At 46.5% G+C, this 19,919-nt stretch overlaps 1 protein-coding gene across 1 annotated transcript in view; it reads right to left on the bottom strand.

Annotated features, from left to right (window-relative positions):
* Nucleotides 1–2,731: 2,731 nt before the first annotated feature.
* ass1 (argininosuccinate synthase 1) overlaps nt 2,732–19,919 on the bottom strand; it is a 30,756-nt gene continuing 13,568 nt past the window's right edge. The window contains exons 9-15 of the mRNA XM_046317027.1: nt 17,223–17,313; nt 13,863–13,947; nt 11,489–11,553; nt 8,665–8,796; nt 7,410–7,566; nt 3,099–3,164; nt 2,732–2,954 (exon numbers count right to left, since the gene is read on the bottom strand). Coding sequence (XP_046172983.1) covers nt 2,906–2,954; nt 3,099–3,164; nt 7,410–7,566; nt 8,665–8,796; nt 11,489–11,553; nt 13,863–13,947; nt 17,223–17,313 — 645 coding nt within the window. The 3' untranslated portion in view covers nt 2,732–2,905. The remainder of the gene's footprint in view (nt 2,955–3,098; nt 3,165–7,409; nt 7,567–8,664; nt 8,797–11,488; nt 11,554–13,862; nt 13,948–17,222; nt 17,314–19,919) is intronic.

A 19,919-nucleotide genomic window follows, 5' to 3' on the forward strand; every position in this document is an offset into this window, starting at 1 on the left:
CTCTGCAGTGAGAGGATGACCTCATTGTCTTTTCCTGGCCCATTAGCTTTCTGGGAAAACCTCTGGGGAACGTTATTAACCCCTCTGGTGCTGGACCAAGCAGCATTACACTCCATCCCAACCAGGTGGAATTGGTTTCATATGATAAAATATTGATGGACTAATTTGCTCTACATGCTATGCAGATAATGTCACACATTGGTTTCATAACATTGAGGATTACATGCATATTATTTGGGTGCATTGACAGTCAAAAGTGTCTGCCTCCCCACACATCTTCATTTGCACTGATCTGTACACCTAGGGGCGTTGAAGGCAACAAGGTACATACTGTGAACTTTATTTCACCCATCCAGATCCTTCCTCAGTGCCAATCTACTCTGCCCCCAGAACCAAAGCTCATGTGAGACCCGGCCTCTTAATGTTTCCATCTGTCAGGAGAGACTACCTCAGTGCAGACGGAGTGAACACAGGGAAGGACTGCGCTCATGCGTTACTGCCACTCTTCCAGGTGTCTAGCTGGGAACCGTGGACGCAGGGTCTACACTCCCAGTCCCAGGGTGAAGTGCACTACAGACATAATAGAGAAAGCTTATGGGGCTGTCGTCTTAGGTTACAGGTTCACCATAATGATGGGACCTGCCTTGCATTCTAATTGCAGGTAATTGACCTCCTGTGGACTGTTATTGTTCCAGCTTCTTTTGTGCTGGCTGCCATTTAGAGCAGAGGTCAGTGAACCTGGGACCCCTGACTCCTCCAGACAGGTAGGCAGGGATTAAATGACCCAAGACGTTCTGTTAGAGAATAGACTCATCTTCTGTGCTTAATAGACCCCCAGCTCTCCCTCCTTTACTGTTACATTGTTTGCCATTAACTTCAGTTTACAGAAAACTTTTGAGGTTGACTTGATTGAAGAGATCGTTTCTCGTTCAGTTATACACTTTAGAGCAGGTACAGATGAATTCCCGAGAAAGAAAAAATGTATAATTTGAACTGAATTCAGAATTTGAGATATCGCAGTTACAAATTGGACTACAGTCCATGTCGTTCATATTTTTCACTGCAGCAGAGACAAATCACCTGCACCCGTGCACCCTCTGTCACAAAATACTAGAGGATCCGTCTCAAGAGGCCACAGTAACCTGGGAACAATGGTGTCCTTTGTGTGCAGTGAGAGAGTGACAGAGAGTGAAGGTCTGCTCCTACGGAGACAGACAGAAGAGCATCCATTAGGGCTCCATTCAGTGACGCTGTTGACTTTCATGTCATCCCATTGTGGCGCGTCTCCTTGGAGAGGCTGACACAGAGTGGGTAATGAGGGGTAATTGACTCAGGGTCAAGGATGATTAATTCCCTTGGTCAGGTGTCCTCGCTTTCATACCTGACAGAGACGCAGGTTGCCGTGAAGCCACAGGCGGGCGGGCAGAGCAGGAGGCTGGCTGGCGCTGAAACACGAGACACAGGCAACACACACGGTACACACTGCCCAGGCCGTTCTCATGATGTCATCCAATCCTTGGATAGGCTAGTGGTTAATGCTCTGAACTGCGGCACCTTGACTGCTGCCACAGACCACAGCTCTCCATCACTCTCTCTCACACACCTAGCAGTGTTCACATGTCAGTCTGCTTCATTTATATGGCTAATGACCTGGGGTAAGACACAAAGGTGAAAGGTCATAACTATCTTCCCCCCTACACAGAGCTATACTGAGCTCCCACCACAGACCACAGATTGAGAGTGACAGTCGTACTACCCTACCCTCCTTTCTCCTTCAGCTTCACTGGCTAATCTGAATCCCTCATTTTCTGCACAAGCAATCCCCCCCCCCCCCCCCCCAAAAAAGGCCAGTGATTACAGGCGACCTGCTGAATGTATGCACGCGTTACTAAATGCCAGGGCTAGCTGGTAATTGACCAGGCAGACTGAGACGCCTGCGGTGTAATTGAGCAGGGTTGAGGGGTTCTGGTGGGACTGAAAGGACCTGGGGATCCCCCACCGGCCATTAAGCCCAGCAGGAGGGCTCCTGCCTGGGTCCACCTCAGGCTCAGGGCGGCCCCTCATCCAGCCTATCGCCCCTTCAACAGTGTGGGACACCCCAAGATTTGGAGAGGGTTTGGATCATATAGTGTGAGAGGAAGAATGAAAAATAATAAAGACTATATATAGGGCACTAACTTTAAAAACGGTTCGTTTACATTTTAAAAAAACAAAAAAAACATTGATTCTGCATTGGGACACACACATCCATGTCAATGGAGACTCAAAGCGAAGGTATCACTTAACTGCAATACATATACGTGTCATAAGTTCATCTCTTGCTGGCTGTCTGTCCATATGCAGTTGGGATGAACAGAGCAGAGCACACATGCTGAGCCTGATATACGTCAACCCCCAATTGGCCTGTCCTTTCACTCCAGTCGCGCCGTCACATACCAGAAATAGCCTCATCACTTCCACTACGGTAGATGACAGCTAGCCTAGCAACAAGGCCCAAGCACACCAGTGCAACCAACCAACCTCCCACTAGGCAACAGCGTCATCTACTGATCTACATATACTGTTTACATGATACAGCTTCCCTGATACCCTTAACCTCTTGACGGAACAGTGCCCAGATACGACTGTTCTGTACCAAAAGGACACCTATCAGATATACTAAATCAATGTAAGAATTTTCATTTACCCTCTTAAGCACAAAATGTTGTGTGACAGCAATACACTTCAATGATTCAAAGATTCAAATACGTTTTATTACAACATACAGTAACAAACACCTCATTTGAAATATGCAACTAGACAACTACTCCGGTAAGGCAAGAGGGGTGAGAGTAAACATTAGGAAGTGTAAAGCTGCTTAATACACAGGGGAGAGAAAGATGATCCAAGGCTGACCGTCTAGCCCTTAGTGCTTGGAGCGATGTTCCCCCTGCAAACGGTGGTGCTCCCTTAGTCTGCAGTGAGAGAACAGAGCTAGTCAGCGCATTTATCTAAATCAAAAAAGTGTATGTAAAAAATAAATATGGTTGACGCTCAAGAACCCTTCATGAAAATATCACTTTTTGGGACAATTGAGTTTGCTTATGAAGGACACAAACCTGACAGCGTTGATCTTGATGAATCCAGAGGCATCACATGGGTCATAGTCTCCCTGCACATCCATACTGGGACATAAAAACAGGGGTGTAAGTCACGTTATTGTGTCGGCCTACGTGGTTGGGGAAGGGCTTTTGCAGTCACATTCTAAATGGAAGTTATTCCAACACCCGTCTAGCCCACAGGAGAGGTAGGATAGTGAATAACATTAACCACGGATTATTGCATCATTCAAAATTTTTTCAATAGATTTCTCTCTGAACGCATTTGCTCTTTATGTTTGCGATTTCAGAGGGGAAAAAAAACAACCACACGTTGAGAAAAAGCACAAACACCCAAATCATTTGTAGATAATCCAGTTTTGTACAAACTCCTAAGCAGAGGAAATGAGTTTCTCATAACCGGATGTTTTTTTTGTCTGTGACATCCTTTCTTGTAAGCAACGCCTGTGATGTAAACATTGTGCTTAGTGAACATCTATTATATAGGCCTCTTGTGGCTCGTTCCCTTCTCCTCCTCGGTGTGTGTATTTGTAAAGGGGTGTGGTTTTGTAAGGTGTGCGTATTTGTAAAGGTGTGTGTGTGTGTGTGTGTCGGAGAGAGAGAGGGGAGAGTATGCTCCTCTATGTTAGAGCCTCGCTACCCTCCGAAGGTAGTACGCGACACAGTTGAAGCAGGGCAGTGGAAACAATTGTCTCCCTGAGCCAACATTCCTACAGTATAAAAAGGTAATAGCAGAGGAATATTTTTTTAAACAGCTGAAATGTATAGACATTTTCCTTATATTGGAGACTTGTTATATTGCGTTTTTACCTGAAATTGCAGTAACAACCCGTTTAATATGGAAATTGTAGCTGCCGGCTGCACTGAGACATGTATAACATGAAAGACCATCCCACTACCAAAAACATGTCAAAGGTAGATCCTACACATAGGATGTGTTGTTTCATTTGTAACATTGTGTGGTGGTTTCAGAGGTGACACCACAGGTCCCAGAGTGGTGCTGGTGGGGTTGTTCTCCTGGGGCCCAGAGTTTCCCCTGACCTGGTAGTAGGCTAACCTAACCAACTTCGGACCCAAGTTGTGGCGTATGACATAGCAATAAATCAGCTGTAAAAAAACAGTTTTATATGGGCTATGATGGGACCAGATAGATTTTCTAATCTGGTCATGTGGTTGAAAATAAAACTCCTGGAAAGACTCCTGGCCCTAGGGAGGATTAAAACGTTTAAACCATTTACAGAAACATACTAGTCTGAGCTCGCTGTATGCAGGGTTGCATCATGTAGACCTAAAAAGACACACACTCAAACAGCATGTCATCACTATTGCGTTGATTCATTCCACTAAAAAGATTTATAGTTAGCGCAGCCACGCGAACGAAGTGTGACTAGAAACCAAATTTGATCACATTTTCTCAAACACAAATAAACAGGCCTACTTTAGGCTATAAAAACCCACCGTTACATTTCCCCTGGCCCACATGGGATCAGAGAGCATAGGACTCTCTGGGCTACCTGCAGCTGTGGTTGTTATCAGTAGCCCACAGTTGATCAGACTGAAGCACAGACTAATTGCACACGTTGACCAATCCATGGTGGCAGGTATGGGTTTCCATACAACACAGCTCATCTAGGTCAATTCACCTATGCCCATGTTCTCAGTAGCAATGAGCTTTTACCACATTTAATCGATTCACATGATATTGAACAAATAATAAGCCTGGTTTGTTTTAAGGTAGGCCTAGTGTACTTTTATATTCACATGAGAAGGTTGAGCGTTCCTTTTTGATAGGCTAACGTTACTTGATGAAGGCATGATATAAATCAAAATGTAATGAGTGTAGCAAACAGACAAGAAAATAAACCTTTCATTGTCTGCACAATGCACATAAATGCCTATGAATTATTGTATTACCCAGGAGTGTAATATGCTTGTTGTATTACCCAGGAGTGTAATATGCTTGTTGTATCACCCAGGAGTGTAATATGCTTGTTGTATTACCCAGGAGTGTAATATGCTTGTTGTATTACCCAGGAGTGTAATATGCTTGTTGTATTACCAGGAGTGTAATATGCTTGTTATGTAATTGCTTGTATTACCCAGGAGTGTAATATGCTTGTTGTATTACCCAGGAGTGTAATATGCTTGTTGTAATTACCCAGGAGTGTAATATGCTTGTTGTATTACCCAGGAGTGTAATATGCTTGTTGTATTACCCAGGAGTGTAATATGCTTGTTGTATTACCCAGGAGTGTAATATGCTTGTTGTATTAGTAAATAAAAGCTCGGTTTCCATCCAATTGGCAACAGATTTCCATGAGAATATTCTAAAATCAGCATAAACACAATATGTGCATTTCCTCACCAGAAACGTGTTTCCGTCAAATGGACTTGTTGTGGATAAAAGGCTGTGCGTGATGACGTAGTGCACATAAAAATAACTTGGTTAAATTACCATGTAACCAATTAAAAAGTACAAGTTAAATGGGTTTCCATCGCATTTTCAACTCTGCTGACGGTCTTGTCACAAACAAAATGTATGTTTTTTAGTGACTGTGTCCATTCTGGTGTGGGTACTTGTGCTCTAGCCACCAGCTCCAGATACAGTGCAGGTATAGCCTACATGATGAGAATATTATGGACAGCGAGATTGCTTGGTTGCCATTTGACAAATAAACATCGATCATCATGTCACCAGAATAAGACCCTCGATATTTATTGGAAAGTTGCATCAAGCTCATCACTGTGACGTTCATCATAACTTATTTCATGTGTAGCCTCAAACTGTATACGTGGAAGACACAACGAGTCATCGCATGACTCCAAGTTTACTTCCATATGTTGGTTATAATATAAATATTTGCGTATAAAAGCGTTTCCACCTCCATTTCTCACAATTAACTTTACCGACAAAAATAGCCCACCTTGCTAAGCGTGTTTTGTTTCGTCGACATTTGGAAAGTTTTCCGACAGATTGTCTGTTTCCATCAGGCCTGTTGTGATTTATCTGACATGTACTTTATTCGCATAAAAAGGCTGGATAGAAACCTGGTTATTGCTGAATATTTTGTGTTTACTTGCTACTGTGATATTTACGGTCAATTTGAGCTGCGGACCAAGAATGACGCATTGCCAGCCACAACAAAAGGTTAGACAAGGATGTAATGTGAATTGAAAAGTAGAATTATCTTTTCGCCACCCCACCCCCTCATACTCGCCTTCATATCTCGTAGTGGGAATAGGGCCTAATTACAGTCGTTTTTACCTGCAGCGCTAACACCCTCAGCTCCTCCTCCACGGAGTCCCAGCTGCTAATCTAAGACCTGCACTCATTCTTCAGACACACCGTGCTGGAGGAAATCAAAGAATGTAAAAAAAATAAAAAGACTCCGTGGAGAGAAAGAAAGGCAAGACCACCATCAACTCTCAAAACAAGGCTCCCTACCTACCATCTTATGAGTGCGGCCTATGAGGTGTTGAATGGCTGTGGAAGCAGGTTTCCAGAAGGTGAATACATAGGAAAAACCATGTGGTCTAATTGACTGCCAAACACCTAGCAGGAAACCTTTTGACATTTGTCCCAGATCAATGCAGCGTGTGTGTGATGCTATACCACTGTGTTAATGACACTGTTTACTGAGGAGACGCAGCTAGCTGTCCACCAGGGTCTTACAGTTAAGCATGGGTTTGGAGGGTGAAATGGTGTGTGTGTGTGTGGGGCTGTACTTCAGGTGGTATAAGTGGACTTTGCACCACAATGGGACCCTTCACAGGACACTCAGCACATCTGTTACCTCAGAATAGTGCCCCTAAGATCTTCTCCTCCAGTGCAACCCAACACTCAGTCACCAACAGGAGTGTGTGTGAAAGAGAGCGAGGTTGAGCTCTCAGCTGCACAGCTCCCCCTGCTTAACTAGCATGAAACCTGTGCTTTGGCCCTAAAAGCAGCACTCTCCTCTCCTTTGGCTGGAAATGCCATTAGCGGCGGAGGGTAGATGGAAGGGGGCATATGGAGGCTTTGCTTTGGTCAGCACTGAGCCAGCCCAGGGGGCATTGGGGGCTTAGGTGTCTGAATGGACTCACTGTTCCACAGCGAAGAGACCAATGGGGAGAAAGCCCTCCAGGAATTGAGCTTGACACCCCTGCTCCGCACTCTGATGTCTTTGGAGCCAGTGTCCATTTATTGTTGGTGTGGGGTCAGTGGAGAATGAAGTGACCTGAGCAAACAATGGCGATACTGCATATATGCAGTGAACTGATTATACTGTACCCAGAGATTAGTCACATGCACACAATGCTAGAGGTCCTTACCTGACCAGTTCCTCGTTGTAGAGGGATTTGGGCGACTCGCGGCCCAAGATGTAGACTTGGCCTTTGAAGACAGACAGCTGCACCTTGCCCTCCACGCTCTCCTGGGACTTGTCTATGCAGTGGCGCACAAACTCACACTCCGGACTATACCAGAAACCTGGGGACAAGGAACTGGATGTATACATGCTACTATAATGGAAATCATCCTTCAGCCTCCATTAGAAGTGTGGTTCGAAGTGTGGTTCAATTGTGCACTTCCATTAGAAGTGTGGTTCAATTGTCCCCCCCCCCCACCACCACCACATTCTCCTCCCATCCCACTCCTCATGCGAGCGCTTGTCCCATCGCTCCAGGTGAAGCTCAGACCCCCCTCTCCTGCCTCACCCAGGTGACCTGCTCTGTCGGTCTGAGGGACAGCTGGACTGGGGGGGGGGGAAGAACAATCCTCTCACCCAGTCCCTTTCCACTGAATCTGCACTGGTGTGAGTATCACACAGTCAGGCCAGGGCTGAGTGGATGGATCAAGCCACAGCTGTCCTCTTTTTCTCTCTCTCTCTCTCCATACTGTGTTCTGTTCAGGGAATCCCCTGTGGCTTTAGCCCATGCAGTGGGCCAGGCAGAGACAGTGGTATTTCACGCTTTAAGACCATAATGAGTTTAATCTCTGCCCCCCTCCTAGAAGGAGCTAGCTAGCGCCTGTACCTTGGTGTCTCGCTCGCTCTCCCTGGTCTCTCTGCCTGCCTGGCCATCTCCCTCCTCTCATGAGGATTTAAATTGCAGTGGCTCAGTAATCAGTTTTCTAACGGCTGTGATCCTATTATAGGGGATGAAGGAAGGCCGGCCGGGGGGGATTAGGACACCTGAGCCAGGCGGACAGGAGGTTTAGGCCCCAGTCATTCAGTCACACATTACCTCTATGAGAGGCAGAAGTAACATAGTCACTCCTCACCTGTCAATCACCGTGATTGCCACTGTGTGAGGTGTTCTGGCACAAAATGGCTGTCGTGTGCCATGCACAATTTATCACCCAGGTCAGTGTAAAGTATTTTGCATAATTTGATCATCAATGTAAAGTGCTTTGAAAGCAAGTGAACATGATATAAATCAAATATATTATCAGGAGGCTGAATAGTTTTTGGCTAACCATTTAGTGTGTGTTCTAGGAGAGAACATAACCATGAATGCACCGTTTCTGAATGCTGTATGAGCACTGTTTTAAATGTGTGTTTTTTTTTGCATAATACACCAAACGTACCGTTGTAGAGCATCTCGGCGAACTTGACCCCCAGGCCCTGTTTGATCCTCCTGACCTCTCGGTCCATGGTGAAGGTCTCTATGTCCAGGTGAGCGTGGTACAGGATGGTGCCTCCTGGGGTCTCATAGATACCTGAGGGAGCACAGAAACACACAACTAGGTGCGGAACGAAAGGTGGAGAGACAAATTAAGCACATAGGTTGCATTGCATTTCAAAATAGTCTGAAGTTGTCCCCCCCTAGGAACACAAACATTTAGCTACAGCCACAATAACATCTGCTAAATATGTGTATGCAACCAATATAATTTAAATTGATCAGAAGAGGTCTCTGGTGGTCCTGTGTCCATGACAACCTCATTGTACTTCCTTCCAGGACCAACTCAACTGAGACAGCTCTATTAGGCACCAGCCATCGTCACCCTCCTCCTCCAATACCTTGGCTGACAGACAGGCCAGCACCACAGTATATCAACCCAGTCAGAATGAGCCTGTCGCGGGCAAATGACAGGGTAGGAGGCCCCCGCCAGCCCTGAGCTAGGCCCCAGGCTCTCCCGACCCTGCAATTTACCCCCACTGCACTGTTGAGGGGAACGGAGGGAGAAGACAGAGGGGGGGGATGACAGGCGAAATGAAGCTGTCACTCAGCTGTCTGTCTTATGAGGTCGAAAAGAAAAGGCCGAAAGAGACCAGAGGAGAGATCGCGTTTCTCTATTCAAATAATGCCATTCTAATATGCTAAACCACTGGGACATCTCTGTTTAATTGACTATGGTTGCGTGTGGGCAGCATTAACAGGATATTCCTATCCTTTCCATTCAGTCTTTGGGATTAAACTCTGCGGATGGGCGCCTTGTGTTGGGACCTCAATTCACTGTTAGAAGGGGCACAGATACAATTCTTGTCTTAGATGGAGCCTACTTGAAGGTGAGGGGGGGACAAAAACATCATCTGAAAATTGGGAATCACTTACAAAGTACTGGCTGCCCAAAACAGGATTTAGCAAAACTGCTAATCATCTAAAACTCAAAAAGTGGCCATTTGAGCCACTAAAACAAGGCAACAGAGGGCAAAACAGGGGCAATTCAACTGTCACTATCTGATAAAACAGTTCAAACTGCCCTTTAACCCAATTTACCTTAAGCACCCCAAAGAGAGATTAGAAAGACAAATGAACAATAAAAAGTCTCTCTTACCTTAGCTAAACCAACTGTGGCTTAGTTAAGCTTAGGAGGACAAAAACACCAGTGATTTCCAGGTATTAATCTTTTAAACAGTTTCTCTGTATGTAGGCCAATTCTGCTAGAGGGGGTAGAGGGGTTAAGACTAAGCATTAACCCCACCTGGGCTGAGCCTGTGCTCCCCTTTGGGCGTACAGTCCACGAATGCAGGCACAAACACACACATTTAGCCTGCTTCCTGCTTTCCTGATGTTCCTCTGATCAAGAATCAAAACACACACACACACACACTTCAGAATTGTAGTTCTTGAATTCAACTAGGCCTAAATTCCTGAAACACGAATAAGTACAAATTTGTCTGATATTCTAAAATGTCTGAAAAACAACAAAAAAATGCCTCCAAAAACAAATCAATAATATATCAATCAAACCAGTTAATCATCACCATAACGTTCTCTACAGATCCTCAGCACAACATGGTTCGTCACAGTGGAGAGTTCAGAGCTCAGACAAGGGTTGACAGGTGTACACCACTTACATACACCAGTGAATGTTTTGTCCAGAACTGACAACATTCTTGACAACCATTTCCATGCCCCGCCTTCTTGACCCCCCCCCCCCCAAAAGACATACAAAATAAATGACACATTCAGTCTGTCAACTAGTCAAACCTCCTTGGCATCTTTTGTGCAAACCCCCCTTCTCCCCCTGCCGTCAACACACAATCTTTACTAGTTATTCACTGCAGTCAAAACCTCACACTCCTCCTTTCCCATTTCTGTAGAAAAGATGAGCTTTGATCTTTTGTGCAGCCAGGAGGGAGAAAAGTGGGCTTCCCATTTTTCAATTTCTACCTGCCACTACGCCAGAGGCGGAGTGTGTTGGCGAGTCAATTTGCTGGTCAGGTTATTGTGAGGAGTAGAAATGCAGTGTGGCAGGAGGCAGGGGCCACGGAGGGAGTCAGTGACGTGCTGTCTGACATGGGACACGGTGCCACAAACATCTTGGCCCCTCACGGCCCTTAAGCATGCAGGAATAAGGAGGTTTCTGAGAAGCTCTGTTGACGGAGAGGGCAATTCGAAGTCATGCGGAGGAGTGGCCGACTGCCAAGATGGAGTGTGTGTGTGTGAACAACAGCGTGTGTCTGTGTGTGGGAGGCTGCAAAAAGAGAAATGCGAAGGCTTTCTGCATGTGAAAGTGAATGTGGGTCACATCAGACCCTCAGTTTACAGGTGAACCAGAGAAAAACATTTCCTCTGAAAGGAAAGAGAGGCACATAATGCTGTGTTTGTTCATGGTCTTGCTTTTCCTCCACAACACTTTTATGCAAGTGGAATAGCAAGTGTTCCCTTTTAGCACTGACATAAAATGACTGCAATTGCCTGAAAGCACTAGAGATGTGACAGGAAGCTTTACAAATGGATAGGACTTGGAAGTGTTGGCACTTACGGCGGAGTAGGTACTGTATGTCTTTGTGCTAGCTTATCTATAAATCTAACATTTCTATAAAAGGGAAGTGCATTTTAACCAAAGCTATTGATACAGTATACATGTTTTTCCTCTCAATTCATTTAATCTGTATTCTCTCAGGATCTCTTCTCTTTATACATATAGGCTCTCTCATTACACTTAGTCACTGCCTTACCTCTGGACTTCATGCCGATGAAGCGATTCTCCACGATGTCGATCCTCCCAACTCCATGCCTCCCTCTGAAACCACAATGGAAACCACAATAGAATTCTTAGTCACCAAGAACAGTAGTCAATATTTCTGTATTCTCGCCTGAAAACACCCACACTTTGCTGAAAACACTGCAGCAAGAGTTTACACACTGCCCTCTAATGGTGATTCCATGCAGTCAATAAAGGATTCTCATTCGCAGTTTGGCTCTCCCTACTGATTGTCCGACTCACCCCATCTCATAGAGGTAAGAGAAAGTCCGACTCACCCCATCGAGGTAAGAGAAAGTCCGACTCACCCCATCGAGGTAAGAGAAAGTCCGACTCACCCCATCGAGGTAAGAGAAATCTCACCCCATCGAGGTAAGAGAAAGTCCGACTCACATCCCATCGAGGTAAGAGAAAGTCCGACTCACCCCCGAGGTAAGAGAAATCTCATCGAGGTAAGAGAAAGTCCGACTCACCCCATCGAGGTAAGAGAAAGTCTCACCCCATCGAGGTAAGAGAAAGTCCGACTCACCCCCGAGGTAAGAGAAATCTCATCGAGGTAAGAGAAAGTCCGACTCACCCCATCTCATCGAGGTAAGAGAAAGTCCGACTCACCCCATCTCGGTAAGAGAAAGTCCGACTCACCCCATCGAGGTAAGAGAAAGTCCGACTCACCCCATCTCGGTAAGAGAAAGTCCGACTCACCCCATCGAGGTAAGAGAAAGTCCGACTCACCCCATCGAGGTAAGAGAAAGTCCGACTCACCCCATCGAGGTAAGAGAAAGTCCGACTCACCCCATCGAGGTAAGAGAAAGTCCGACTCACCCCATCGAGGTAAGAGAAAGTCCGACTCACCCCATCGAGGTAAGAGAAAGTCCGACTCACCCCATCGAGGTAAGAGAAAGTCCGACTCACCCCATCGAGGTAAGAGAAAGTCCGACTCACCCCATCGAAAGGTCACCCCAAGAGAAAGTCCGACTCACCCCATCGAGGTAAGAGAAAGTCCGACTCACCCCATCGAGGTAAGAGAAAGTCCGACTCACCCCATCGAGGTAAGAGAAAGTCCGACTCACCCCATCGAGGTAAGAGAAAGTCCGACTCACCCCATCGAGGTAAGAGAAAGTCCGACTCACCCCATCGAGGTAAGAGAAAGTCCGACTCACCCCATCGAGGTAAGAGAAAGTCCGACTCACCCCCATCGAGGTAAGAGAAAGTCCGACTCACCCCATCGAGGTAAGAGAAAGTCCGACTCACCCCATCGAGGTAAGAGAAAGTCCGACTCACCCCATCGAGGTAAGAGAAAGTCCGACTCACCCCATCGAGGTAAGAGAAAGTCCGACTCACCCCATCGAGGTAAGAGAAAGTCCGACTCACCCCATCGAGGTAAGAGAAAGTCCGACTCACCCCATCGAGGTAAGAGAAAGTCCGACTCACCCCATCGAGGTAAGAGAAAGTCCGACTCACCCCATCGAGGTAAGAGAAAGTCCGACTCACCCCATCGAGGTAAGAGAAAGTCCGACTCACCCCATCGAGGTAAGAGAAAGTCCGACTCACCCCATCGAGGTAAGAGAAAGTCCGACTCACCCCATCGAGGTAAGAGAAAGTCCGACTCACCCCATCGAGGTAAGAGAAAGTCCGACTCACCCCATCGAGGTAAGAGAAAGTCCGACTCACCCCATCGAGGTAAGAGAAAGTCCGACTCACCCCATCGAGGTAAGAGAAAGTCCGACTCACCCCATCGAGGTAAGAGAAAGTCCGACTCACCCCACCGAGGTAAGAGAAAGTCCGACTCACCCCACCGAGGTAAGAGAAAGTCCGACTCACCCCACCGAGGTAAGAGAAAGTCCGACTCACCCCACCGAGGTAAGAGAAAGTCCGACTCACCCCATCGAGGTAAGAGAAAGTCCGACTCACCCCATCGAGGTAAGAGAAAGTCCGACTCACCCCATTGAGGTAAGAGAAAGTCCGACTCACCCCATCTCATTGAGGTAAGAGAAAGTCCGACTCACCCCATCTCATTGAGGTAAGAGAAAGTCCGACTCACCCCATCTCATTGAGGTAAGAGAAAGTCCGACTCACCCCATCGAGGTAAGAGGAAGTCCGACTCACCCCATCGAGGTAAGAGAAAGTCCGACTCACCCAATCTCATCGAGGTAAGAGAAAGTCCGACTCACCCAATCTCATCGAGGTAAGAGAAAGTCCGACTCACCCCATCTCATCGAGGTAAGAGAAAGTCCGACTCACCCAATCTCATCGGAGGTAAGAGAAAGTCCGACTCACCCAATCTCATTGGAGGTAAGAGAAAGTCCGACTCACCCAATCTCATTGAGGTAAGAGAAAGTCCGACTCACCCCATCTCATTGAGGTAAGAGAAGATGTCCAGCGGTGTGTCCTTCGACTTCCCCTCCTTGACGTGGGTCACCTTGATGGGCACACCTGTGTGGGTTGGAATGGAACAGTCAGACAGTCAGTTACGCAACTGTGCTACAGTAGGTCATTCAGGTTAACAGTATTGTTCTCTTACAGTATCAAATCTGATCTCGTCACATACAGCAAATTTTGGATTTGGGCAGAAGCTGTATTTATGAATCTGACAGAATCAATATGTATGGCCAAAATTGTTACTACATTTCCACCTATTCGTTTAATGTTCACTAAAAACAAACAAAGTGAAGAGATTGATTCCCAGGCACTGAACACAGTTCACAAGGGAGATGGGAGAGACCATGAAAAGAGTGAGGGAGTGGAGAGGGAGATTTGGATGTGGAGGGAGTGTTAATGGTAGAATACTTCAATGGGATGTGGTGAGAAGTACTAATATATTCAAAAGCCCTGCTCATTTGAAGGCTGTGAAATCCCAGACAGGCCTTTCCTAAGTTAATTACACACCCGGGCTTTGAGTCACCCATACCTTTTCTACCAATAGCCTCGCACTGCGGTATGAGTGAATGTGTGTGTGCACATTATTAGGAACGCATTGACCATTCCTAATACGCACACACACACACGCCTAGGTGCTCACCAATCAATCTCCATCCCCAACTTTCCCTACAAAGACACACTAAATTCAGTTTATTAGGTACACCCATCTAGTACTGGGTCGGACCCCCCCCCTTTGCCTCCAGAACTGCCCGAATTCGTCGGGATTCTCTGTGGAAATGTTGCTCAATTGGTATCAAGGGAGCTAACGTGTTCCAGGAAAACATTCTTCTCACCATTACACCACCAGCCTGTACCGTTGACATCAGGCAGGACGGGGCCATGGACTCATACTGCTTACGCCAAACCATGACTTTTCCGTCAGCATGACGCAACAGGAACCGGGATTTGTCGGAACAGGCAATGTTTTTCCACTCCTCAGTTGTCCAGTGTTGGTGATCCGGTGCCCACTGGAGCCGCTTCCTCTTGTTTTTAGCTGATAGGAGTGAAACCCGGTGTGGTCGTCTGCTGTAATAATCCATCCGTGACGAGGACCGACGAGATGCGTTCCCGAGATGTTCTGCACATCACTGTTGTACAGCGCCGTTATTCGCCTTCTTAGCTTGCACGATTCTTGACCTTCTCATTCATCCTCTCATCAACGAGCTGTTTTCGCCCACAGGACTGCTGACTGAATGTTTTTTGTTTGTCGCACCATTCTCGGTAAACCCTAGACACTGTCGTGCGTGAAAAGCCAAGATGCCGACGGTTTCTGAGATACTGGAACCGCCGCACCGACAATCATAACATGCTCAAAGTCGCTTAGGTCACCTGTTTTTCCCATAATAACGTTTAAATCGAACAGTAACCGAATGCCTCGGTGCCCGTCTGCCTGCTTTATATAGCAAAGCCATGGCCATGTGACTTACTGTCTGTAGGAGCGAACCATCTTCATGAAAGGGGTGGTGTACCTAATAAACTGGCCAATGTATTTTGGCCACTGTCATTTACTTGCTTATTCATAGTATTCATAGGTTAAAATGAGCAACGCAGAGGTCAAAGGTGGAGGAGGTGCAATAGAATGGGACATGGGCGGGGGAGGGGGAGGTGGGGGGCTAAAAGAGCTTTTGAAGACACACGAAGGATAGAAGAAAGAAAAATACATCTGCAGATAGTCACTCCCCTATCCATCCAGCGCTCATTAGCATTTAGCATGCTTGCAGTTGCCAATCAAGTCCCGGTAAAAAAGCAGCACTCCTGGTTGCATTTCAATGGGCCCAAATGTAAGCCCTGTTCGAATGACACGTAAAGGACTTGACAAAATATTTTTAGACAAGGGCTTTGTCACTTCGGCCCCTGAGGAAAACTCCCAGAGCCGGAGAGGGCACACGGATAGCGCTCCGACAAAGCCCCCTGATCCCCCAAATAGTTAATAATTAGATTAAAAGTTCAAATAAATTAAGTGAGGGTGTGAATGCGGGAGCCGGGCCCGGCCTCTCGTCCTCCTCTCCTCCATCTCGCCGTGTCTATCATTCACTGGGCCTTTCTTTTCCCTGCCTGCCCTTTTCTTCAGCGCTGAAGTGAACAGTGCAAACAATGGGACAGCAGACACAGTTGTAGGAAAAATTACTGCTTTAAATTTTTCCTCTCTCTTTTTCCTTTTCCCCCCCTCTTTCAATGAAAGGAAGAGGGATAAAAAAAAAAGGACAGAAAGAAGGGGAAAACTGCTGCTGATGAAAGAAAGTTTAGTTTATCTTTTTTAATCAGTGAGAAAGCCCGGTGAAAAAAGGGCTGGTGGGAGATGAAAAGATGGAAACATTCTTGCGCTGATCTTGTGCTTGAGGAGGAGGAGTAAGCTGAAGCCTTTGTGTGAGCCACTAAAACAGCTTTTGTCATCGTCACTCAATAAGGGGAGAGGAAAAAAAACTATGAAAACTGATTGCAAATGAGCAAAGGGCCGAGGTGAAACCAGGTTATACGATGACGTCACCGTTTCAGATTCCTATTACCATTTTTTAAATTGTTTAAACCTTCCTTCAAATGAAGATTTAACAGTTCTCTATGAACTTTATCATTGCTCCTCCCCCTCCAATTTCACTTACTTCAGATATACATCTCAAATAAACCCCACAAACCTTCAAAGTTGCATACATCAGCAGACAGATACCAACGTAAATCACAGATGAAACCTCCTTTCTCTTCTATTCCTCTCTGAACTGCTTCAGTGTAGTAGCAATGTCATAAAACTGTCACTGGTCATCACCATGATCAGAGGCTAATGTCCTGCCATGTCTTTTGAAGCCCCAGCAGGCCTCAGTGGCCTGTAGCCCCCCCATCCATACATTTATACACACAGACACTTGTGACCAGGATCTAGATTAGAGGGATTTCTGCTTCTGGCCCCAGGCTGGGATGTGTGTCTCTTTTCGGCAACTGGGCTAATGTGTCACTTTCCTGGGCCTCCCTCAGTCAATTGTATTAGCTGGCTTAACGCTTCCGGCCCCTCCATGCCCCCAGGCAGGCTGCTTTAGTTTAGACTGCTCCGGGTTGTGGGGCTGGGCTGTCCTAGGTCTGGGTGGTCAGAGTGATAAACACAGCCAGGGAAAGGCAGGGTAGCACGGGGTCTACAGCAGCCCTGGGGCTGTGGGTATGGCCAAGCCATTGGTGGACAAGACGAACAAACTAACACAGGTCAGGACTGGACTTGGAATCATAAACCCCGGCTGAACTACAGGACTAAAAAGTCCCACTAGATGGGATGAGGAGATGTAGACAGACGGACGGACACACACCTTTTTTGAACTCGATCTCCAGCACATCTGGGCTGTTGGGGGCGTCCTCTGGGCTCTTGGTCATCAGGTACAGGCCAGCTGGAGCATGGCTCTGTAATATACACACAATGACATTCACATTTCAGCACTTAGTATGGTACTAGGAGATTCAGTTGAGAACATGGCAGACATAGCCAGTCTGCTGTGGGTGGAGGGACGGGATGATGCGTGAAAATAAATAACCTTCAAAAGCTGTCAGGATCTGAGCGAAAAAGACAAAAATCTACATCCTATTTTTCTCCTCTATTTGGTTTCATTTTTCCCTGCTTGGCCTTTCACCACAGAGGGAGGTGGAGAGAAGAGGAAGCGATGCAGCAGGACAAAAAGAGAGAAAGACAGACCCCAATCCACTGAAAGAAGACACTTCATAAGTCAAAGCACATCTGATACTATGACAGGATGTACTCAAGCGAATGCCACACAATATTCACCGGCTGTTTGGAAAGGCGCAAGCAAATCTTCCAAATCCGCCATCCAGCCCCCCTCCCCCCCCCCATAAGCTTTTCCACATCTTCTGGAATTGACTTTCTGACTGACATTTTCTCCTTTATTTCTCTTCAGATGAAGAATGAATCTTTATGGGAACCACACAACAACAACAACCTATCCCTCCTACCCTGAGAGCCATAGGAAGTTGTAGGAGCCGACACAGACGTTTTGTTGTTTTCCAGTTGGGGGGGAGTTGAGCACTTAAATAAAAATCGGGCTGACACCCCTGCCAATTACCTCACATTACAACCAGACGATGGCCAATGTCCCCTGAGCTGAGGCAAATTGCAGGGGAACTATGCAAAATAACCACTGGGTGCATTTAAATGAAAACCTTTACCAGACGGGGAAAAAAAAAAAATCATACGATAACTAATCTCGCTCTCAGCCGCAGAGAGATTGCCCATGTCGGGGAACGAATGCAATCGCTCCTTTCCTTTTAACTAAACACCAACGTCGACTTTCAAAAAGGCTCCCATCTCTCCTTTTTATTTTCTGCCTCAGTGCCCAAGAAGACGACAAACGAGAGGGAGAAGGAGTGGGGCAAAACGACTCCCCGAAAAACCCATTTGATGCATACTATTGAAGGGGACAGGACCGAGGAACACAGCATGATTTCATTTGAACAACAGACTGAGCAGGACTTGCTCTGCGAATCTGGGTATGATAACTATTGTTGTGTGGTTACTATAGTGTTCTACAGAGTTGACTTACCTACTAGTGGTTTAAAGCCTACGCAATCCTAACCAATGAAGATGCATTGTTTCTGCCGGCTAGAGTTCACTCTATGATAAAGACGTTATCCTTCTTACCTCTCTACACAGACACATTATCACAAGGAAATACATGGAATATCAATTCAAACATGTATGCTCACGAGACGCGAGTGACAAAGTGGGAGAGAGAGAGAGAGAAATGGAAAGAGCGAGGGAATAGTTTCCAGTGCTTAAAGATCAATGCATTTCAATTCCAGCCCCCCGCAGGTGGACCGGTCCCAAAGCCCCTGGCCCCGAAAGACAGGAACATTTAGAAATGGAGCGAGAGTGAGAGAAAGGGAGAGCGATGCTGTCAAATGGGGCGTGAAGCTCAGCCATCATGTCGCTGTGCTTAGCTCCCTTTTGCAGCCATTCTCCAGTTCTGCCATATTGTGGTGCGCTGCTGTGGTCCCACTCAATGCGGCCCCCAGAAAGAGGGCTGTGGCAGCGTGAACTTAAAGTGAGTAAATTTCTATCTTTCCACACGTTAGCTGCCTCATTGCCTTTCAATTGAGTCCGGTGGCCTCAAAAGAAAAGGCAGAGGTGGGGAGAGAGTTGGGGGGGGGGGGGGGGCTGGAAGAAAATCTGGCCCACTGGTTTATGGAACTGACACTTAAATCACCACGTCTAAAGTCAGGCCTTGTCTTTAAAATGCCATTTGCAAACATGGCATATTGAGAATGTATTAAATCTGATTTGTGCGGACTATTTTTTATGTTTAACACCCCGCTACATTTGGTTAACATTATCATTGGCCGTATCATGGGGCGGCAGGTAGCCTAGCGGTTAGAGAGGCTGGCCTGTTCGAATCCCGGGTCAGTTGGGAAAAATCTGTCAGGAAGTGAGCTGGCAACTGGAGGGTTGCTGTATCAAATCCTAGATGCCATTGAGCAAGGCACTTAACCCCTCACAACAACAGCTCCCCAGGTATCCAGTGTGGTAGCACCCGCACCTCTCCAATACCTGTGTATGTGTGTATTTCAGGGGGGTTGGAAGCGGAAGTAACATTTTGGTTGAATCTTGTGTGCAATTGATCAATAAAGAAAATCTTAACCTTTGTCTACAGTATCTACCAACAGCTTTGCCCAAAAGGTAACACTAGAAACAAGCACAAACTATAAGACAACAACTAAATCAGAGACAAATAGATTGACAGAGAGCTCTATAATAGGTCAGACCCAACCATCTGACCAAGGGGCGAGAAGGTTGCGTGACAAATCTAACCCTCCGTGCTTGAAAAGATACCTACACACCATCCAATGCATCCTTCCCCCTAGGCAGCTGCGTCACGGGCCGGGTCATTTCCAAACTAACAGAAAACCAGTTTCATTTCCTCTGTGTAGCTACCACCTCTTTAGTCAATAGCATCAAAGGGGCTCGGGGTTTACCACACAACATCGTTGTCCTCCACTCC

This window comes from Oncorhynchus gorbuscha, linkage group LG20 (assembly GCF_021184085.1).
Source record: "Oncorhynchus gorbuscha isolate QuinsamMale2020 ecotype Even-year linkage group LG20, OgorEven_v1.0, whole genome shotgun sequence".
NCBI lineage: Eukaryota > Metazoa > Chordata > Actinopteri > Salmoniformes > Salmonidae > Oncorhynchus > Oncorhynchus gorbuscha.